This window comes from Pagrus major, chromosome 13, assembly GCF_040436345.1.
Source record: "Pagrus major chromosome 13, Pma_NU_1.0".
Classification (NCBI taxonomy): domain Eukaryota; kingdom Metazoa; phylum Chordata; class Actinopteri; order Spariformes; family Sparidae; genus Pagrus; species Pagrus major.
Genome location: NC_133227.1, coordinates 9,511,092 through 9,534,725, shown reverse-complemented (window position 1 = coordinate 9,534,725; position 23,634 = coordinate 9,511,092). Strand labels below are relative to the sequence as shown.

The 23,634-nt window shown below is 41.4% G+C and overlaps 2 protein-coding genes across 3 annotated transcripts; one reads left to right on the top strand and one right to left on the bottom strand.

Annotated features, from left to right (window-relative positions):
* Positions 1-446: 446 nt before the first annotated feature.
* Positions 447-4,558, top strand: exosc8 (exosome component 8). The gene is made up of 11 exons (XM_073479468.1): positions 447-503; positions 838-874; positions 976-1,039; positions 1,121-1,194; positions 1,277-1,322; positions 1,952-2,057; positions 2,145-2,190; positions 2,280-2,376; positions 2,623-2,737; positions 2,823-2,929; positions 4,343-4,558. Exons 1-11 carry the CDS (start codon positions 487-489, stop codon positions 4,459-4,461), a joined length of 828 nt encoding a protein of 275 aa, XP_073335569.1. The 5' UTR covers positions 447-486; the 3' UTR covers positions 4,462-4,558.
* supt20 (SPT20 homolog, SAGA complex component) lies at positions 4,505-20,655 on the bottom strand. Of its 2 annotated transcripts, XM_073479466.1 has the most exons (24): positions 20,513-20,609; positions 19,902-19,997; positions 19,678-19,713; positions 19,430-19,555; positions 18,624-18,750; positions 18,421-18,524; positions 17,240-17,356; positions 17,074-17,127; positions 16,689-16,828; positions 16,350-16,506; positions 15,043-15,099; positions 14,825-14,902; positions 13,169-13,338; positions 13,047-13,079; positions 12,850-12,961; positions 12,537-12,642; positions 11,837-11,992; positions 11,123-11,435; positions 10,917-11,032; positions 10,327-10,382; positions 9,821-9,931; positions 8,574-8,664; positions 7,784-7,872; positions 4,505-5,464 (listed from the first exon to the last, which is right to left on the bottom strand). In XM_073479466.1, exons 2-24 carry the CDS (start codon positions 19,902-19,904, stop codon positions 5,318-5,320), a joined length of 2,499 nt encoding a protein of 832 aa, XP_073335567.1. In that variant the 5' UTR covers positions 19,905-19,997; positions 20,513-20,609; the 3' UTR covers positions 4,505-5,317. The 2 variants fall into 2 exon arrangements, with proteins under 2 accessions (XP_073335567.1, XP_073335568.1); XM_073479467.1 differs by lacking the exon at positions 7,784-7,872 and having other exon boundaries at positions 20,513-20,655.
* Positions 20,656-23,634: the final 2,979 nt, after the last annotated feature.

Genomic DNA, 23,634 nt, shown 5'->3' with positions numbered 1-23,634 from the left:
GTGTCTCGTATATTCTGCGTTTTCTTTAAGATAATTATGGGTAAAACAAACAAACAACAAACAATCAAACAATCAAACAGACAATAAACAAACAGACAATAAGCAGACATACAAAGCCTGATTTAATGATAATAAAATTAATAAGAATGAGAATAATGCATCTCTTTTCTGTAGTTGAATCTTAGCTCCACACATCATGTCAAACACATGTTCCACATGAATCCATAAAAGACAAATATGTCTTGTGTTTTATTTGCATTACAGTCACATCATCTGTTCGTGTGAAGGCAGTAGAATACAATTAGTACAAAATAATTTTTAATCAAATAGTCACACACAATATAACTCTTAAATGAATGTTTATACTGCCTGATATCATTTACAATGAAGGGTTGTAACCGTCGTATCGCATTCGCTTCCTGTCGTGCGTCCTCTTACCGGCTACCGTAGTACGTAGACCAAACCCACGTGGTAAATCAAAACATCATGGCGGCTGGTTTCAAGTAAGGCTGATAAGTGTAGCGAATATAGCGGATATTATACTTGTTATACGTTTTATTGCCAGCTATGAGCTAGTTTGTCATTAGGTCTGATAATTGGCTGATTTTAGGAAAGTAAATTTGAAACCTTTGACAGCGACCTGCTGAACTGTTGTGTCCTGACGATGTAGCCTGTTTACATGTCGCGTTCATTTGACTGCTGGTTACAGAAACATCTCACTGTCCTGTTGTCATTAAGTTACAGGAGAATAAGCACAGCGCCGCTGACTACCACTGAGTGTTAGTCTCAGACTGTAAACCAGTAACTCCTCATCTCTTCCTTGTTGTTCTCCTCCAGGACTGCTGAGCCTCTGGAGTACCACAGGAGCTTCCTGGTCAGTGATGACAAACATCAACTAATTGCCCACATTCACCTCATGGTTGAGAAAGTAATGAGTAATGATCTCCTGTTTATCATCATGTCATCTCTCATCAGAAAGAAAACTGTCGCCCTGATGGAAGGGAGCTGTCAGAGTTCAGAACCACAACCCTGAACATAGGTGAGACACGGCACTGATCCACACTTTATATGTATCATGATGCTCCTCTGTGGTCTACATGACGTCATCCTCTCTGTTCAGGGTCCATATCCACAGCAGACGGCTCGGCCCTGGTGAAGGTTGGAAACACAACAGTCATCTGTGGGATCAAAGCGGTAAGTGATCGGGAACACAGCCGGCAGATTCTGGACCGGGTTTAAAAATGTTCACTGATTTCTTGTGTTTGTTCGTTTGCAGGAGCTGACAAACCCGACAGTGGAGGCCCCTGGGAAAGGATACATCGGTAAGTACACTATGAAGGTCTCAAGTGTAGATTTAAGGCAAAGTACACCAGCAAGATATGTATTTTCCCCCCTTTCCGTTTGTTCTTATTATAATGTGATTTAACAGATCTTAAATGGGCACTGTGTAGTTTTGGAGAAGAAATCCAAACTCAGAATTTTAATATTTACAATATTAATGAGGTAATATTACTTCTAGTAATAATGAATAATAACAGTAAACTCAAATATTTATTTTTTCAATAACTGAATAAACAAGCTGTTCTCAGAGGAAAATAAGGTCCCCAGAGCACTGCTTGAAGCTAGAAAGGTGGCAGGGTCCGCCACATATAAACAGTGTGAAATTGTGTTGTCCTTTAAGGTCAGCAAAAAAGACTGCGCTCATGTTGATAAGATATGTATGAGACACTACTTATTTTTCTGAGCACGTCTGTTTTTATTGTGTTGTATCTACTTTAGTTTTCTTTATATCCATGGATATCATTCTAATTAGTTAAGTGTTTATCAATATATACAAGTGTTGTGTAAGGGTACTGCTTAATGTTGTCACTATGTATGTTTTTCTATGGTGATACAGCAGCTTAACAGACAAACACTGACTGACTGCAGTGCTCTCTCCATCCCTGTTTAGTGCCCAACGTGGACCTGCCTCCTCTGTGTTCCTCTCGCTTTCGGCCGGGTCCACCGAGCGAGCAGGCTCAGGCCGCCAGCCAGTTCATCGCTGATGTAATCGAAAGGTGCGATGGACTTTAATACACGTTGTTTCCATCTCACAGCAGCATCAGCTGTGTGTTAACTGTGTTGTATTTATGTGGGTGTTGCAGCTCTGAAGTGATACAAACGGAGGACCTGTGCATTGAAAGAGGAAAGGTAAGTCCAGAGTCGTGCTCGTACACTGATCCTGTTGGATTGTGATCGTTGAGGGTCACTGGTCCTGATTCTGCTGGTTCTGGTTGCAGCTCTGCTGGGTGCTCTACTGCGACCTGATGTGTCTCGACTACGACGGGAACCTGTTGGACACTTGTATCATTGCCCTGCTGGCTGCCCTGAAGAACAGTATGTAAAACCTCTCTGGTAGCAACAGAGCTCACTCTTACAGAAATGCAAATGAAAACCCTACAATTATGTTTTTGTAATAATATACTGTATTTTTTCTATAATAGATCAGTAGTCATTCCTTGCTTAATAGCGTTTTTTAATATATCTTTGTTTATTGCTGTATACCACTTTCAGTAAGCCAATTCTTTCTGCTCTCCACAAAGAAATCTAGTATATGAACTTCAGTTTCTCTGCTCCCCACAGCAAAACTCCCAGAGGTCACCATCAGCACAGAGACACCAGAGGTGAACTTAGAAAAGAGACGTGGGCTGCACATTCACAAACATCCAGTCAGCGCCTCTTTTTGCGTCTTCGATGAGTAAGTGAATGATCGTCCAGCCGGGATAAAAACTGTATTCTTGGCGACATGCATCTTTTGTAATCCTGACGTGTTCTCCGCGCAGCTCCATACTGATCGTAGACCCCACAGCTGAGGAGGAGAGTCTGTCGACCGCTCAGCTCACTGTGGTGACGGATGAGGAAGATCGACTCTGCACCATACACAAACCAGGTCAGACACACAGTCTGTAATGATTCGCCTCCCTGTTTGTGGCTTTAGACTCTGTGTGAGTCCAATTTCTCATTGATTTCACAAAGGAAAACTCATTAAGAACTCCCTATTGTCAGAAATACAGGGCTGAATAAGCCGATCTAGCTTCTAGTTTCTTGTTAAAGAATACAAAGGTTGTAATTTAGTTTTTATTGCTCCAGTTTATCTTGGCATTTGTTCTGCAATTCAGTAGTGTACTTAAGATTTTTAGCCTATATATGTAAAAATAAGCTTTTATCTTCACATTATTTCAGTGGAATTTATTCTCCACTGCTGCCTTCCCAAAGCCTGTCATTACGCCCCATCCCTTCCCGTCCATAACATGGTCAATCCTTAATTTTTATCATCACATTTACAGATCATTATTCATTGTTCTTTCTACCCTGCCTTTTTCCTCTGTTTCTTTTTCGTGACTCATTAGCCAACCTTTATAGAAACATTCCTCACACAATCTTACAAGTCAAAAACACAACACAAGCCAAACTCAGCCTCCCAGTTCAATGTAAGCCGTTGTTCTGTTCTCGTCTTAAAACCCTGTCTGTATGCTTTATTGCCCCAGGCCTTTTTGTTATATGTTATATTGCACCAATAAAAAAAATAATTTATTATCCACTTTAAATAATGAGTATTAATTTATTATAAGTATTGAAAGCCTTTTATAGACTGGATTCCCACGACTGTTTCTATCTGCGGCAAGTTATTTCCCCTTTTTGTTTTTCCACTTGCACCTTTAAACACAGCGTGATGCATTTGTTATTAAATCTGGTTGGGTTTGTTTGTTGTTTTGAGCCATTTAGGTTTTTTTTTTGTATTTTTTCTTTTTTAACTGTGGAAGATTCAGATACTTTCAGTCTTGAAAGTATTACAGAACAGACATGGGTCATTGAAAGTGCTTGAATTTATATATTGTGTGCAAGAATAGAAATTGAACTTCTCTTGATTTTAATGTTCCTAAATAGGCAACGTGCATGTGTAACACAGCACAGTTGAGAATTGTTCACATTGTCAAGCTGCTCTCTTTGATTGTTTTTTGTGAGTTTCTTAAACCCTGAAGATTCTTGTTGTAACAGTAATTAGTATTGATCCGTGTCTCAAACTGTGCTGTATCAGGTCCTTCAATTTGAGGGAATTGGGCCTGGAAAGTTCTTGCAAAATCCTTGAATTTCATGTTTAAGTAGGTGTGGAATAATAATAAAATATGCAAGTGGTTGGCAGATTTGCTTCACTCACTGACCAAACAATAATGGTAATCTATTGAGTGGCTGGTAAAATTTTAATTTTGGTAACCAGTTGGACAAATAAGTTAATTTTGCACTTGAATACAACTGATGTTTTACCTCAACTGAAACTTGAATCTTTTCCCCTCTGGCTCAGGTGGGACGTCGCTGTCGGGAGAGAAGCTGCAGGAGTGTATCAGCAGAGCAACAGCGCGACAGAGAGAGATCCAGAAACTCATTGATAAAGTCATACGTAGTGTAAAGACGGCACAATAAAGAGTCTCAGACGACGCTTTTTTTTATCTAAAAGCTGTATTTTCCACTGTCAATATATATTCTTTTTTTTAATAACAATAAAACTGCTGACAAAGACTGCTTAAAAAATTATTTCTCAGTGTCCAGAAATGTCTCACACACTCACACACACACTCGGTTGATGTCTCGTAAGAACACGCTCATGTCTCCTGAACTCATTAAAAGGAAATGCCTTTTCAAAATGTGCTGTACAAAAGCAGGTACACCGTCTTGCATGTTGATCTTGAGTCCCCCGGTTGAGCCCTGTGACGGAAAGAGAAGACTCCCGACAGACTGAGAGGTAGAGAGCTGCCCCCAGGCACTGCTCCGAGATCAGATTTGCATTTTCACATGTAACAGTTACTGTGGAGGATTTGGTGTCGATAAGCTCAGCTGGGATCCGTGCTTAAAGGGCAGTTTCTACCGGGTCAACCGAGCAGAGGCGGGCTCACGAGGGAATCCTCTGAGAATGTGCATTCATGATCCTCCTGGTCCACGGCAGGCCTTCCTGAAGGGGCGATCTGTCTACGAGAACCGTTTCTTTTTCTTGTTTCATCTCAAAAAATATCACTAAAGGTTCTTTACGTGTAGGGCTCCCTGTTCTAAAAACCCCCATCCTCGATGGCGGACACAGTTTTGGTTTCTCCAAAACCTCTGACAACCATTACATACAAATTTGTCAGCTAGAAAAAGACACACAGAAAGGACACAGAAAGTCTTTTTTTGTCCACAGTCTCCACAGTGAGGCAGACAAAGAGCACAGTATGGATCATTCACGTCCTTGTGTAGCTGGGGCGGGGGGGTGGGTGGGTGTGGTTCTTAGTGTGATTTCAGTCTGTCATGACTTTGGGAGGGGCTGTGGCATGCTCCTCTTCCTCTTACTTCTTGGTTGGCTGGCGGTATGCTGCTGTGGCACTCCCCCCTGAGGAGCTGCTGCTCCCATAGCCATTTGCTGCTGCTGCATTTGGTGCTGTAAGAATTGCAACTGTCCGGTGCAGAAGAGAGATGAGAAACAGAACATATCAGAGGGGATTTCAGTGTGAGAACAAGCAACATAATGCATGTTTTTGTCAGTGGATCTAAGATATGTGTAAGCGTCTGCAGCGAGGTTAATAAAAGTGTTGAGCAGACTAGCTAGAATCCAGATATAACTACAGAAGTGGCATGGGTTAGTGAAGCTGAACTTAAGCCTGGTACGACATACAAGAGGAGTGTGCGGAGAAACACAGGAGAGTGGTTAATGGGTTGCAGAGGGGAGGGCGGAGGAAGAGGAGGAGGAGGAAGAGGAGATACAGATTGAGGGCAGGTTGGGGTGTGTTGGGGAGTGAGGCAGGATACAGTCAAGCAGCACCAGTGGTGTTCTGGAGACAAATCATCGGCTGTGATCCTGGCACAAACACACATGCAGCTTAGCAACCGCGCTTTCTGCTCGGAGTAAGTCAGCAACTTCAACTGGGCACAACATTTTTTATCTCCTAACACCTCAGGATTCATGCTTACAGTGTGACAGCCTGTCATCTCTAATCTGTCATGATGCAGTCAGCAACAGTTCAACAGTGTGTAGCCTCTGACAATATTTCAGATTCTGTCACCAAACATGCCTCCCAGTTTCCACACGCTGTTAGTTGCTGCCATTGGAAGTGCCGCAAGCTCTGGTGTGTGTGTGGGGCTGCTGGGAGCACTGGGACTGCTGTGATCTTTGTCAGACAACATATTAACCAAACATACAACACAAGATGGAGTGAATGGTGTGGATCTACAACAGAGAAAAATATAATTCCACAAGTTTTTTTTGATGAAAATCAGACCTGGGATGATACAGTTTCAACTTCAACTGTTCATTACAAGTTTAAAAGAAGCATATGGAATATATATTCTCAGATATTATTTATGATAAATAATTAATCTGTACATGGACAGAACATGTATAACATTATGATGTCACAGTGAAGTTGACCTCTGTACTTTGGCCAAAAAATGTCATCACATCATAAAATGTCATCATGTATCCTTTTAGACATTTGTGTCAAATGATGTTGCAATTATCATATGAATTGGTGAAATGTTGGTTAACAATGACCTGCCCTTTGACTCTGACCACCAAAATCTAATGAGCTTATCCCGGAGTCAAAGTGGACGTTTGTGCCAGATTTAAAGAAACTGCCTCAAGGCCCTCTTAATATACAGCCTTCACAAGAATTGGACGGACGGACAACCCGAAAACATAATTACTCTGGCCAGGGCTATCGCTGACAAGGAGGCATAAAAACAGTAAAGATTAATATTTAAATATGTTTTCATTATCATCATCACTTGACTTCTTTCTGAACACTCCGTTTTAGTGCCTGTGTCTTTACGGCCCCTCTCTCCTGCTCTGATTGGTCAGTTCTCACAGGCCTGAGCAGGCTACCGTCTACCTTGTCTTTGTATCAGCTCTGGAGGTATTTTTGCAGCCGGGCTGTGCTGGGGGCATGGCTGGATAGTTGTGACATCAGATGCTTACGGAAGTCCTGACAACTTGTTTAATGGGAATACAGGCTTTGCATATTTCTCCGTGGACTGAACATTTTGATACTACATATGGCATATGTAGCATATATATATTTATTTTTTTATGAAAAGAGAGAGTTGCCATATGTAATAGTTTAAAGGTACAATATGTAAGACTTTTTATCTAAAACATTCAAAAATTTACTAAAGTTTTGATGTTAGGTCAAAGACTTCTATGTATGGTGTTGCAGAGATATCTACTGAAGTTTGCACGCTAACCAACTAGCCCCGGGCCTGAAACTCTTTCTTCCAGCAGTCCAAAGGTCCTGTGCCAGCGATGTAAACACCAACACTCTGGCTAGCTGCACAGCTAACTGGGCCAACAGGCTAACAGTGGCTACAGTTATAAACAGAATACTGTTAGCAGCAGTTACCTACTTGGTGATATGATGCCACTATTTGCTGAGGGTTCAGCAGGTGGCCATTCTTACATATTGCACCTTATATGCCTTTTTAAAAAAAAAAAAAAATACTCTCATATTTTAATTTATATAATTTTATTTTTGTACATACGCTTTCAGAATTTCAGACACTGATTCTGCAGTGTGACCCAGGTCTGATGGAAACACTAAACTTATGTGTGTAAAGAAGTTCCTATCTTTTTAAGACTTTAACACAGTGTATAATTGAGTTACTGTAGCACAACACACACCTGCCTGCTAGATAAAGGCGTGGAGAGTTGGCTAATTAAATCTAGTCTCAGTGACCTACAGACATGTATGTGTGTATATAGATGTTAAAGTTGCTGTATTACTTGGATCTGTGGCTGGTGCTGCTGCTGAAGCCTTGGAGAAGGCAGCGGGGGCCCAGACCCGTCCAGCCCACAGCCCAACTGGGACAGCACTACGGGGGGTAGGAGGAGGGAGAGAGGGAGCCCCAGAGGGAGAGATGTGACGGCCAGAGGGAGAGAAGCAGAAGAAGGAACGCAGTGAAGTATGAAGAGAAAAAAGGCACATGGAGGAAAAAGGGGGATATTGAGGAGTTTGAAGGGGAGGATGGAAGTGGAGTTTCAGCGCACAAGGAAAGACATGAGATGAAAGAAAGAGAAAGAGGGAAAGAGCACAGGTAAATGACCGTGTGCATGGGCATTTTAAAGTGGATTACGCGCAAATAGTATGAATGGGGTGGAAAGGTGTGAGTGAGCAGGACGGGTGGAGAAGGAGGACAGGAAGAAAGTGCAGGAGGGAAAGAAATAAGGGTGGGGGCAAAAAACAGAGGAGGAAAAATAAAAAAAAGAGAATGTAGCAGAGAAGAAGGGGAAGTTGAGTCTCTCCTGTCAGATGTTACATGCTCCACTGAGAGGAACAATGGCTAACTACAGTAAAATGATCATTTACAGAGAACTAATGTACAGTCATTACAATAATGAACACATTAGTAAATCTTCTCTTATTAGTACCAGTTAGTGGCATGGTGTCAATTTGTTTGGTTAATGGACTGAACAAAGAGAAATGTTTGAGAGAACTTTGTGTGGATTTAATGTGTATTTGTGTAGGTGTGTGTGTCTGTGTGTGTGTGTGTGTGTGTGTGTGGGAGGGTCATACCTGCTGCCTGTGGAGACATGAAGCCTCCGACTCCCAGGTTGATGACCGCTGTTTGCTGGTTCCCTAAACTTTGATCTGTCCCCTGGTCACCCTGCAAAGATAGTCGAAGGTAACACAAGACAGTGAGGTCATCACACACCTCACACCTGTTCACTGCCATCACAAAATGCTTGGGACTGTGAGTAGAAATGCTTAGCACATACTCAGAGGCACAAAGACAAGTAACACTATAAAAATTAAGCTTTTGGAAACCTCTTGGATGAGAGGTGAATCAGCTGTCAGTCCAGTTGGCTATGATACAGCACTTAGAATTACCATGACCTGGATGACTGAGAACCTTCATCAACAACACATAACACTGTCCTGACATAATGAGTTTTGCTTGTAGTCAGCGCCTACATTACGTCTGACAGATTGTTACAGACCTGGGGTTTGTATTCATGACAGTGGTGTTGCCCTCAGAAACTGTGGGCGTGCCAAATTGCACAAAATGCCAATTTCTACATAACGTTGCTTTCAAAAGGTGATTTGAAAAGATGATGCTTATTTTGCCAGTCTCATCTGAGTGTTCAGTCACTCGGCGGTTATGAGGTGTTTTTAACATTTACAGCTGCACTCTGGGCTTGCCTCCTGTTAGTGCTTGCTGATTTGTGAGCCTCAGCAGCGGTCATGGAGTGATATCACTGATTTTCCTGTAAGTCGAGGCTTTGACTGGGTCACCAGAGAAATGTTCAAATTAATTAAAAGTTAAATTTGCCAATACACTTTGGTCATTGACCATACACCCTTGCCCCACTATTTCTTTTTTTTTTTACAGCAATATCTTCCCTTTGGACTTCTGGCGACTCACTGGTCATAAACGATAAAGTGTTGTGAAGTCTGTAATGACTGTTGACTGACTTTGGTTCTGTCACAGTGGTCCTTATTTTGTATAACCTAATTAGGATAAGTTGGTCAGTTGTGTTGATAAGTTGGTATATAGACTCTTAGTGTTCTCTTCTGTTTCTCGGTGACAGATTGCTGTGCTTTTGTGACCTCTGAATACTTCAAAATGTGTTAAATTTGATTCCAGATGTACTTCTTGGATAGTTCATAGTTACGTTTTTGTTATTACATTATTAAACTCCAAAAACAGATTTAGTCCAGCATTATTTGTAATATTCCATTGTTGCTGCTCCAACTACTAAATGTACAAATCACCATCAAACTATATTAATATGGTTCTTGTGACTGTGTGTGTGTCTCACCGTCTCCCCCTGCTGTTGAGGGCTGGAAGTGGCCGACTGACTCTGCTGTGGGGAGAACTGAGACAGCTGCTGCTGCTGCAGAGAGTTAAAGATGAGAGGACCAGTGGGGATCTGGAGATGTAAAACACAAACCCACCAACAAACAAAAAGCAGGGGCGTAACAGACGAGGAGATGAGGATAAAGGAAGGGTTGGGGATGGAGAGACGGCAGGTGGGGGGGTGATGCACAAGGGGACAAGAGGAGAGGTTAACGGGAGCATTAACACAGCAATCAAACAACACAAGGTAACGAGACCATTGCCACCATAAGATAATCAGAAGTAGAACAAACTGATAAAGGGTAATCAGGAAAAGGACGTGTGAGGAATCTGAGCTGTGCAGCTGTTTCACACACAGCTCATTGCTATTCCAGGTGTGGTAACACAGGTGCAGGATCAGGACAAGTCGAACAAAGACGCAGTGCATGCTACTGACAGTGTTATACAGACTGACTGGTGCAGTCATACCTGTAGTAGGTTCAGTGGTCTCAACCCAGCACTGCTGTTCAGGCCAAAAGGACTCCCTGCAACACAAATCACACAGTTAGTCAGCAGACAGAATAATATGGACAGAGATTTTTCCTGTCTATACGAGTTTACGTATGTTTTTTATTAGAAAAACTGGATTTGAACTTACATTATTAAATTGCACCATTGCTGTGCACTGGAAACCTCTTGTGCTTTCCATTTCCATTACAAATTTATGTTCATTTTCTGCAAATGTCTTTTTTCCCCACTTATGACACCCAGCCAGTTCCTTTCTTTGAATTGCTTCTTCAAGGTTTCTCTTTAAATAATACGGCTCTTTGGAAGAGTTTTTCTTTAGGGAGGCTGAGCTGAGTCTGGAAATTTTGGGGTAAAAGAGCTAAAATAATGAAGACGTTAACAACTTGTCGGATTCCTGGAGCAGTCAATAAATTACGTGGTATCGGATCCATGCATATGCTCTTGTATCTCGCTATCAGAACAACTCTAATTAGGAGTTAGTCATCTGTCTCCACACTGTTCTGAACCAATTACAGTAATTGATATGGGGACGTGGCATTGAAATCTCTTACCAGTCTGTGCTGCTGACTGCATGGTGGGCATCAGTCCTCCAGGTGGCAGGATTCCACTCAGGTTAAGACCCGGACCCAGCATGGGGTTGGAGCCGCTCATCAAGGTCTGAGGACTGCTACACAGGTACAACAGTGCAGGGTGGTCAGGAAAAGCGACGGTGACCAGCAAGTGACAGTCTGGCATTACAGAAGATTCACTCTCTTACCACACAGAGCTGACCACGTTGATGAAATTGAGCCCGGCCGGGTTGGCCATGACCTGCGACGAGGTGGTTCCCGTGGTGATGGACGTGCCCATGGTGGGCAGGGGAATGGTCATGACTGGCAGGGGCTGGCTCAGGGCCAGCTGCTGCTGGGCAAAGGGCGTGAGGAGGGCAGGCTGTGACTGGCTCTGAACCATGGGCGGGTCTGAGGGGGTAGGGGTCACAGAGAGGGGAGCGGAGAGGGAGTCAGCGGGGTGCGGGGTCGAGCACGGCGTGTTGGTCGGTGTGGGCGTGGATGGCTTCGGAGTCCCCGATCCTAAAGTGCCAAAACGGACAAAACGATTCTTACTTTCAGCAGGTGATTAAGTTTTGTAAGGAAGAGCTTAATATAATGACAATTTATGCTCATCTGGGGCTTGATTAGGTGACTAAATGGCTAAATGGTAGAACACACAAGGCTAGAGGGAAATGTGCTCATATTGATGCAATGTGCCTGACATGTTCTGGATACATCCCTCTTTCCTTTTTATTAAGACCTGGAACCTTGTTCAGTTAATTATTCATACTATGCCAAAAAAATAAAAATAAAAACTGGAGATCTGGAAAACTTGAGGCTCGAGAAGAGCTGATGTAAGTTGTTCCAGTGCAACTCATTCCCACTACTGTGACTGATGAAAGCGAGCAGCCCAATAGTTAGTCAGACTCGGCTGTACTCACTCTGTGTGGAGCCCATAGGGGAGAGGGAGGCAGGCGACAGCAGGCCCACCTGGCTCAGCTCCATGGAGTGCTTCCTGTTCAGAGACTGGCTTTTGGCTGGAGGGGGCGTAGGACACTTGAGTAGACCACTGGTGGTTTGTGAACTGTATGGATTACCTAATTTACAAAAGAAAAAATACAGGGGTTGAGATTTTTACTGCAATCTTTTCATCATCAAAAACAGGCAGTATTATAGTGAAACAACAAAGGTCAGATATTAAAATACACAGTTTGCCCCTGGGTGGGATCCTTACCCTGTACCTGACCTCGGTATCACCCAGCAGTCTTAATGCTATCCATGAAAGGAAAAACCCACCTCTGACACTTATGACGCTGTTAGATTTAATTAAACTATGATGTTTGATGCAGTCCAGAAGTCTTTTTGTTTCCATTTATGGCTTGGTCGCACTCGTTTTCCACCAAACTGTCTTGTCTACTTTGGTTTGTAATGTTCTACAATCTCCAGAATTCCTTCAAACTAAGCCCACGAGACAGGGTGTGAATTTGGGCCCTTCAGTTCTGAAATATTAGACCATAGATGGCAACAGCAAGAGATTTCCTTTTACCCTTTTCCCCTATTTCTCTGTCTATTTTCTAAATACTGCTCTCAGAAATCCTGTAGGGCCACAACATGTTAGTGCTTCTTCTTTGTGAGGTGTACCTGAGGAGCTGCCGCCTGATCCTGAAGGCAGTTTGATAGGAGGAGGTCGGTGCTTCACCCCTTTTCCCAAAACAGACGTCTGGACCAGTGGAGAAATACCATCACCCTGCAGATGACATTTAGCACAGTTTGTTAGCCACCATGCGTCACAGCAACAAAGTTAATCTTTAACTCAGTGTGCTCATTACGCTTAATACACTTAACTCTAAAAATAAATGTGAATTTTATTAAGGAAATATCAAAAAAGGTTAAGATGAGGCCTCCCCAATCATTCAAAACATCTTTTCCTCCATCCATGCCAGGCAGTACTCACCTCATCTTTGCTGGGGGAGGGAGGCCCCTGTCCCACGCTGCCTGAGTTATGGGACATCTTGACCTGACACTTAACGTCTCTCTCATACACTCCTTTATACTGAGTAAGAAACCTATAAAACAGACATCACACAAAATGTATTCTCCATGCTCTCCAACTGCATAAATACTGTGTGTTTGACAGGATTGGCAACTCACCGGTCTGCATCGATCTTTGAGCCTATGAGGAAGCTGTGAATGACACAAAAGAGGCCGTGAATTCAGAGCAGCGTTTCAAATTAAGTTGTGGATGCTGAATTTGTCTCACAGATTGTCCTTACGGGGGATGTATGAGCTTTAGGTCTGTGCTGTCCTCCTCTGCTTTTGGTTCTTTAGCACAGTAGATCTTCCCATACACCAGCGGGTCTCCCATCGACTGGAAGATAGACACCTTGGTCCTCTGGGCTTGGCCCCCCACCTCACACTCAAATGTGTAGTCATCTACAACTTCCTGTGCAACAAAGTGAACAAAGACAGCTGAATGGGAGAGCATGCAGCATCGAGCTTAGTGGTGTCATGTTTTTGCCATACTGCTTAAAAGTCTTAGCATCCTTTACTGACTAACTTAATTTACCAACTTTGAAAAATACTTGTAAGATAAAGTGTGCAACAAAATTGTCCTATTCGGTGCCATCCATTGTCAAAATCAGAGGGGAGGATTTTATTACTTTCGTTTAGCTTTTCCTCGAGAAATTAGCATGTTTTTAAATGTATTTATCTATTTATGGTAAATTGTCTAATGACTTTTGTTTTTGGTAGTGAGAGAAATGTTATAGAACTGTGGCAGTACAAGTCTAAACGGACTGTTGGAAAAAGTGTTGCTAACGTGGATTCCGTGAACATTTTTTACTTTGTCCAATATCAAAGAAAACATCATGAGATGCAGTCAGAAAAGGAAGAGGATGATGAGGAAAATGGGCTGGCTAAATAAGCTTTCTAAGCTAGCTAATGTTACAAACCAGCGTAGAGGGAGGCCATAAATGTTTATATCTTCTCATCCATGAGTAGATGCAGCTTCCTTCTGCACCGTGATTCAGTTAGCTGGCAGAGGTCGGCAGAAAGAAAATAGTTCTAAAATGAAACTGCTCACAACAAGCTCTGTGGATTATCTTGCGTAATCGGGTTATAATTTCCGAAAAGAAACATTGCTGTTGAGTTTTTCCAATTTATTTTTTTAAGCTTTGAGCACCACAAACTGAGTGCCATCTAGTTCCGTTATATTTCAGAGAAGTCAGACATCTCTACGGCAGATATCTCTAAAACTATGCAACTCACACCAAAACAATCTAAATCGGGGCCTACCAGGAATCCTAGCACCATTTTGCATCTTAACAGTACAATACAATACGATACGATACAATACAATACAATACAATACAATAGGTGTTGGCCATTTACACATGGTCCACCATTAAGCTTCAGTTTTGGCCCTCCAAGGGGAAAAGTTTGGGCACCACTACAGGTAAGAGGAAAAATAAGTATTTATGATACGGGGGTGAACTGGCCTTGCCTTGAGACTTTGCCTGTGCACAGCACCACCTGTTTTACATTCTAGCACCCAGAAATAATTACCCTTTGTCTCACTGACTGGGATGAAGTACACTGGAAATATGCGAAAAAGAGTCCAGCACCATTTATAGACAGAAACAATGTCCCTGACACGGTCTACGTGCAGACAAGTATGGTCTCTTTTTTTTCCCCAAATAGCAGAAGCATGTGTAAATTTCAGAACTGTTCCACATCTAAGTGATTTTTGTGGTTCATCAAAAATGGCAGTGTGGTCATTTGCACAATGCAGGGAGGCAACAAGGTCCCATTTCATTGTTTTCTATGTAGGATTAAATAATTACACTAATAACAACGCCTGCCTGTTACTAAGAGCAAATAGTCATCATTGATCTGTATCATCGGAGTGTTAAGGCTCCTGTCACACTTACCTCAGGAGGCCAGATCACAGTAGTGGGCTGAGAGTCCTCCAACTGCAGAGACTTCTCCACCACAGCATACTTTTCCACCTGGAGCAACACACAAACAAGTCCATTCGTGGTGTTATGCCCTATAATATAACTGCCAGATTAGAGTTGAGTGGGTTTAAAGTGGTGCTGGCTCAAGTGTGTAAGTAACCGTGTTATAGAGGAGCAGTTGAGCTACTTACATCAATTTCCTTCGGTACGGTTAGTTGGCAGTTGCTCTGCTTCCACATGTCAACACACTGCAGGCGATGACAGCCGAGAAACAGCAGAGAAAAACAAAAAGCGGTTTGAGCAAAAAACGAATGAGAGAGAACTGTGACAGCATTCAGTGACCTATACTAAAGTGGGTTACGAGGTGTTTTTCTGAACAGTAGTAAACAATAAATGGAAAAGAGGCAGAAATGAAAAAACAGCTTGCTTTTACTTATTATTTTAACAAATGCCTGAGGGAAAATAGAGCACATTTTAACTTGGCTGAACACAATCGTGGGAAGCAAGTTTCAAGTTTCATTTCAGTGTGATTAATGTTTTTTAGATAGACAGGTGGGTGGACACACAGGCAAATCATTTTCTTTTTTCTTTTTTTTTATCAAATAGTAAAAAGCCTGTACTGGAGCACGACACTCGAGTATGATGGCAACTGTAGGATGACACATTCACAATTTCTGCAGGATCAAGGTAATTGATGAATTACTGCTATCACGAGGCAAACAAATGTGTGTTTACAATGAAAGCTAGTTTAGCTTGAGTCAGGTAAAGAGGACTGGATATCGAACCACAGCAGCCTACTTTTTGAGTGCTGGTTCTAGACAGATCCGTTCAGAAAACAGATGTTCACTCGAGATTCAGCAGCTTCTTCTTACTCAGTTTCACCCCGTGTTGGCGGTAAGAGGATGGTGAGCTCACCTCGATCTCAAATACAGAGATTTCACTGAGGGACCGTCAACAAATTACTGCTTGAATAATGTCTCCTTCAATATCTTCATGCTGAGTTTCCTGTTTGTGAAAATTAAGATTAAATAATTACACTAAATTGGTCTCCTGTGGCATGCCTGCTTTGATTGCTAATAAGTGATACATTTATCGTACATAAATATTTGAACTGAAAATAATTGCAGTTATTTCAATAGTTGCCCTGTCATGTGACACAGTGAGTCCAAACTGATACCACATTGTTTTATTACACTGGGCATATAAGACACGCCTCTTTTTAATGGACTGTAGTGCTCCTTCTATTTATATTAACATTTTTAGCTGCCATTTCATGTGACCCACCTGTTGGTATCTGTTCACTGATCACATTAGAAAGCTCTTTTACGTCATCATTTTTGTCTTCACTTTTCCATCAGGCTCTGTGCCCTTTTCTGTCCCTTCTTTTTGTCTACCCTCAAATTATTGAGCAGAAGTGGACTCCTGATTTGTCGCTGCGCAGGACACACGTTTAGTTTTTTTTTCATCTTATAAACTCATTGGTATGTTGACAATTTACGTTTCCGATCTTTGAGATCTTCAGGTCTATGACAGGAGCAGGTTTCCTCTCCTTCCTCCTCTGTAGGTAGTCGTAGAGTCGTAGCTGCGGTGGCATGGGCAGGTGGGACAGCTCCTGCTGCCTGTTCAGCGCAGCTCGAGAGTGCCTCTTGAAACACCTACAATGCAAAAAAAGAACTGTCTTGTAATGATCAAGGCTTTTGCTTCATTCACTGACTCATTCACGGTCACAAAGCTTTCATTTTTACATCTTAAGAAAAACATTCATAAATGTTTTTTTTCCCTGGCATGACTGAATTCAAAGTAAGCTGACTGAAGAGTGTTTGAGTGGATACAGTACCGTTTCATAGAGCGAGTGTTCATTTTCTGTTTGTTGTAGAGCAGGCGGTTGGCTGTGCAGGTGACAGAAATGGAGGGGTCCAGGCACAGAGGTTCAGCCGTGGCCAAAATCAACTGACTCTCCAGCTGTAATTTGTCGTCCTAAGGAAAGAAACACAGACGCTTCAGAAAACACCTGCGCAATGTGCTGCAGCTAAAAGGACTCAAGACACGCAGGAAAGGTTTGTCTACTATTATGGTCAAGTAAATTTGTATTAGCTGAAGCAATGTAGATGTATTTCACTGGAAAGAAATTAAAACTTGCTAAAAAACATCAAAATAATTAGAATTTGCTGCAAAAACAGTGCAGTATCTAAATATACAAGCTAGTAAACATGAAGCTTTACCTGTGTCCACTTGTGGTGGTCACTGGTCATGGCATGGACATCACAGATCAGAGTCTGCAGGGCAAAATGACCATAATTCCAGGTCAGTATCAGTCTTATGCAAATAGTATCAAGTATTTTTATTAGCTTGCATAAGAGAAGTTCTGCACTTATTGTACTGGTTTACCTGCATGGTTGGCCGCAGCAGGATGTATCTGCTCTGATAGGTGGGCATCTTGGTATTACCAGACTGCCTGTAGTCTCTCACCTCCACTATTACACAGCCACAGTGGAAGATATTCACCTGAGAAACATTGCAAATGGAGGATGTCAACCAACAGACGATACAAATAGGGAGATTACTAAGAAAGAAGCAACAAAATATAAATAGAAGTATAGTATTAATATAGTCCTGTTCCCTTTATACATTTAAGACATAAATGTGTAACATGACTGGCGCATGCGTTACTGTAACCTCACATTCAAATCACTTTTAACTTACAGTGATTTCAGACTTGTAGTTTGTTTGCTTTGCTCAGATTCAGGGACTAGTTTGATACAATTGTCCCGTGGTGTGTTTACATGTCAAAATTCAGAAGTGCTCCAAAGTTGTTAACAGATGCCATGTGAGAGCAAGCCGTTCTCTCACTTGTGAGAAATTTCTCAAAGAGATTTTCCTCAAACGCTTCCCCCTCTTCCTCTTTTTCTTCTTCATTATTAAGCATCAGAAGAGTTTGCCATTGAGGATGGGCTTTAATGTGTGCACACCAGCAATCAACTGCATGACAATTGTTCTTTAGATGGTGCAGCGGGTAAACTTGATTCGATTTTCTTTAATCATCAGAAAATGCATGAGCCGGTTTATTTGGATGGTGGGGTTGACTGGGTTCTGACTGGAAACAATCAACAAATTGCCAGATTACGAGTGGAAGCGAGCCGAGACCACCCTCTCTAGGCGATCTTGGCCCGCCTGTTTTGCCCTGCATCCAAGTGTGACTGCTGTGTTCGCATATGCTCAAATGAACTGGACCTCGGGGTGAAAAACGCTTCAGGTTTCAAAACAACTGCTCCAAACAAGCTGGATGGGAATACACCCTTACATTTACTCTTACTCTCTTTTTTTCCTCTCTTGTGGTATTTCCTGGAAGTCTTAAAAGCAGAATGTGTTTGTGGTAGCTTTATATATTCCTGAGTTATCTCTATATTTTATTTGTATATCCTCTTATAACTTCTATCATTAAGGATTTGTGTGTGTTTGACTCCAATCTCAATAAAATGTTAAAACAAATGAAAAAAAATTCAAAATCTTCTAAATGATTTATGCAAGCACGTACGTACTTCTGTACATGTACATATGTGCACACAAACCTGTGATTTCTCCAAGAGATCCACCAGAATTGGAGGCAACTCCTCAGCATCTAGGTACTCCAGTAGTTCTCCTTCTTCATATGGCAGACGGATGGTTTCAGAATCTAGGAAGCGACACAAAGGAGGAATGCCGCAGATGAGACTATTGTGGTACACAGTTTAGAACTGGTTCAGCTGGCATTTGCTTAATCATCTCCTCTTACCAGATCCATTTTTGCCCCTGAGCATTAAAGAATAGCCTTCATTCCCAGGGTACAAGTTGACCACCAGACATGACACGGACTCCTGAGACACCAGCTTCTCCAGTAGATTCACATTTCTCCTCAAATTCTTCAGAAAAACAACGAACAAATAAAGTGCGCGTAAGATACCGATCCTTCATATTAGCAACAGGAATCTCACATGGCTATAACAATGCCAACTCGATGTGAGAAAAATATGTTTGTACAGCTTTCCACCCACATTTACCTCAAGTTTAAGCTGTTAGTGGTTTAATATGCTCATCTAAAAGAAAACTGAACAGATGAGGAACATTTATTTGTATTTTATTTGCAAATTATTAAAAAGCAGAAGTGATTGCTTGTAAGACTTTGGTGGATGTGGACCTTATATTCTCACTGTTGATATGCAGTATTTACAATTTATGGTTTGGGCAAAGTCTAGGTTAATTTAACACCAATTTCACGCATGAATTTGACAGTATTACACAAATAACAAATACATCTAGACAATTTTAGTTGTCCATTGCAGTTTATGAACAATAAACAAAACAGGAGCTGAATTTCACACTATGTTCTGAACCCATTACTTATAAAAAAAAAAAAGACATGCACTGTTTCAAAACTGTTCAGATACCCTGTACATAGCATGTTTAGAAATCACTATCAGTTTTAATCCCCACAGATCTAACTCTTCCCACTCATTCCTACAGATTGGAGTGTTCTGCATTTATTGGGCACTGGTAATTATCCAGTCATAACTGAGAGTCAAGTTGCACAATAACACAAACCTTTAACTCTGGCTCTTTCTCACATTCCTCCATGTACAGCTCATAGAGCTTCTGATACAAACTCTTCCTCCCGCCGGATGAAATTCGTCTTTTGGCTGGTCGCTGTCGAGCACTTTCAACAATGTACTGAGTAACAGATGATACACTGTATTAATGCATGTATATATCGGGTGCATGGGGATACATGTGAGAACAAGCTATTAATTCATCTTCCTGCAACACATCAGATTGAAATGACAGCTTTTTACCTCGGCTCGATCCAATGCATATTCCAAAACTTGTTGCTTTAGGGAATCAGGGCAGAAAATGAGACAGATCAGTCACAATGGGAACTTCCAGATTAAGAGTGAATGGATCCAGCAGTGCAATTCCTAGTGAGGATTCTGGTTGGATGCTTTATCTTGTATAAAACTTCACTGTGAATATACACTACATATGCAGAGACACATGACCTCAGTGAGATTAAACTTACCATTGTGGTCCACCGCCAGCTGCAAGGCGAGTGACGGTAGACGATGCTGTCCTTTCTGCCCCACACTGTCACCTTCTTATAGTGACCATTCACACCCTGCACAGCAACACAGCAGACGAAACGTTACTGCGAGCAGCACGGGCCAAAGAAAACACAGATGACACATAAATGAACACAGATGCTCTCCGTGTGGCTGGCAGGTTATTGGGAGAAGCACCGATGCCAAATAGGCTGGCTGGCACTCAGTCAGATGCCACACACAAACAGCTAAGAAGACTGACGAGCCAAACAGTTTCATCCAAGTTGTTTCATCCTCTGCTCATATTTCAAACGCGCCTGCAAAGTAAATGAATGCACAGCGCGCCTCAGAGTCGATAAAACTGTGTAGCTCGGGTTAGTGAACTCCAGTGACTGTGAGCCCAGTGGAGAGAGTGGCTGAATAGCAACAAGCTCGTTGATGCCTGACCGTTGAGGCTAACACGGCTAGCGTTAGCATGCTAGCTTGTTCCTAGTGGGCAAGCTGTAAGTTACCAGCAACGCTAACGATGTTACGTCGTCTGAGACGCAAGGCGACAAAGCGACGTCAATCTCGGCGAGCAGGATGGACTTGCCTTCTGGATTGCATAGCGGTCGACTGTAGCTCCGATGCGAGAAAACGAAATGAAATTGAAATATCGGTGTCTTCATTGAAAAAAAGTCGGAGCAGCAGCCATTTTCTTCCAGTGTGACAACAACAGCTAAACTTCCGGTTTGGGCAGCGGTGGGCGGAGCCACGCTAAGTGCCTGCTTTACTACTGATGCTTGTTGATAGATGGCTGCTGGATGAAGACAACTTTCTGCACTGTGTCTGTAAAATAACAGGCTGGACTCTTCCTCAGGGAGGATGTTCACATTTCTACACTATGTTCAGCTCGTTTTCTGTTACTTCTTCTCAGCAACAGTTTGAAACTGCTTCTTAACTGAAGCAATTAGCCCACACAAATCAATATCTTTTACTGTTAGCATAAATTATGATAGCATTTGATGTTAGTAAAACAACAACAACAACAGCAACAACAACAACAACAACAAGGTAAGTAAACTAACACACACATTATAGTCCTTAGTAATGGAGAAGCAGTTGCAGATATGGGTTTACCGTGTGCTCATTTATTCATGCTAATTTCAATAAGTTGTTTGTGTAAATGTGCACAGTTAAAGCACAATATCACCTGAATCCTGATCCATTACCCAATCTTGTTGTGTCTTGAAGTATAGGCTTGGGCGATATCCAAAATGTTATATCACACAAGGCTATATCAAATATCGAGATAGATGATATTATCTATAATATATGATTACTGACAGAACTGTAACAATAACAGAATACCCTCCAATATTTGGTGCAGCCAGGCCGTCACTGGCTCCCTTCCCTCTAAACTCTAGAGCTAGGTCAGAAATAACACTGTAAAATACAGTTCTTCTCAGTTTCGTAATCACACAGCTGTTCGATATTCGATATTGTGAAAAATATTGCATAATATGCAATTATTTGATGGCAGATAACTTGATAATTGATGATATCCAACACCAGCCCAAGACTGTCTTGAAGAGATTCTGTGTGTCAGAATAATTTCATGGCATTTATTGACAAGATTACATGTTGCATATCACTAAATGAATGTCTAACCATATTACCACAGTATTCCAGCATAGGAAAAACAGTGCTCATTGTAGAAAGACTAGGTGGAAAAAGAGGAAGGGAAGAGCCCAGCAGCATTTTCTTTGCCCAGCACCATAGCGGAGTAATTGAGTCACGCTTCAAAACAACTAGAATTTCAATAGAATTAAAAAGATGTAAATATTCTGACAAAGACACATTTCTTAAAAGGCACAAAGATTATAAGAAGCATGCCTGAATACAAAAACCCAATGTGAATATGATTTAATAATTACATGTTTTGTAATGTTGTTATTTTGCTATTGTGTTCTCTTCTCTTTGGGTCGGTGTGGAAGCTGTTCTGTTCAGTATGTTTGACATGCGGCCTGGATTCACTGTTGACCGTAAACAGACTGCCTAAGGTAATGAACTGAGATTATAGAGTGGTTACTCCTGTTTAATATGCAAATAATTAGGGGGCTAATTGGATTGCTGATCCTGAATTAAAGAAAACAAATCAACAGCCTGAATTTTATAGCCTAGTAAAAAGAAAAATCCAAGACCAATCAGCTGGATCGTAATTGCTGCATAAACAATTCAGATATTACACTTTACCGACCAATAAATGACTAAATAAAATTAAAATTCTACAGCTTAATTTGACGAATATGTACAATTAGAAACATCAAGCCAATATTGTTGAACTCCAGGCTGTCAGAAATACTGTTGTCTTTAGTTTTGAAGTATCTAAGGGGTGACAATGAATGAAAAAAAATCGAGTAAAAACAGATTTAAGGACGTCAGAAGGAAGGTGGTAAATTACTGGAGGAGGGTAGAGAAGAAGCAACTTCAGCCCATGACATATACAACATATACATAGTGTTAGGCTGAAATCCCATAGATGTACAGTAGGGGGAAGAGCAGGATAGCAGATTCATTAGGCTGAATGCCACAGTGGAGCAGTCCAACAGAAGCAACCTTTCAGTAGATTCAGTAATTTTGTAAGAACTTTAAATTTCCATTCGCAAATATAGAGCCGAGAACAATGTGCGCAGGCAATGTGTACAACAGACGTTAACAGCAGTTTCTGAGGACATGGTAACATTACAGGATTTTCCATAAAGTTGTGTTTACAATATTCAGAGAGCAGACAGTGAGTCCACTTTACTGTTTTAGATGACGTAAAAGTCAAGATACAGTTTGACAGCTTTTCAACATTTACTGCTCACTACTTTAAACACTTGAGCTCGACCAAGTGCTCTGTCCTGAGCGGTGGTGGAATGCAACTATCTTCATTTAGTCAAGTAACGTTCTGAAGTACAAATTTGAATTACTTGTAGTTTACTCAAGTATTTCCTTTTCATGCCACTTTCTACTTCTACTCCTCTAAATTCTATTTCAATAAAAAAAATGTCCTCCGCTGCATTTAACTGACAGAAATAGTTAACAGTGGCATTACAAATTACAATTTGTGCATACAATAACAGACAGAGCTTATAAAATATGATGCTTGACTGTGGATTAAAGGTGCAATATGTATAAACAGGGGCAGCATATCAATGGAGTAACTGGTAACTGCCGCTAACTGTATTCTGTTCCATGACTGTAGCTAATGATAGCTTGTTAGCTCAGTTAGCGATGTAGCTACCTGGACTACTTGGGGAGTGTTGGTTTTTACACTGCTAGGCTAGCACAGGGTCTTTGCACAGCTGGGAGAAAGACGTGTTAAGGCCTGGAGCTAGCTGGTTAGCATGCTATTTCAGTAGATATCTCTGCTACACAATACATAGATGTCTTTTGAAATAACTTCAAAGCTGTTATGTCTTCATATTCTCTTGATAACTTTGGTTAGTTTTTTAATGTTTTAATCTAAAGTTCTTACATATTGCACTTTTAAACTACTCGACAGTATTTGCAAGTACAGCGGAAACAGTCGATTAATTGATAAGTCGTTTAACTAAATAACTGATTCACAGAACATTTCATGCCAACCATTTTGACGATGGTTTCAGTCATTTTTGTGCAAAACCATATAATTGTTCTAGCTCCACAAATGTGAGGATGTGATGCTTTTCCTTTTAATTATTTATTAAT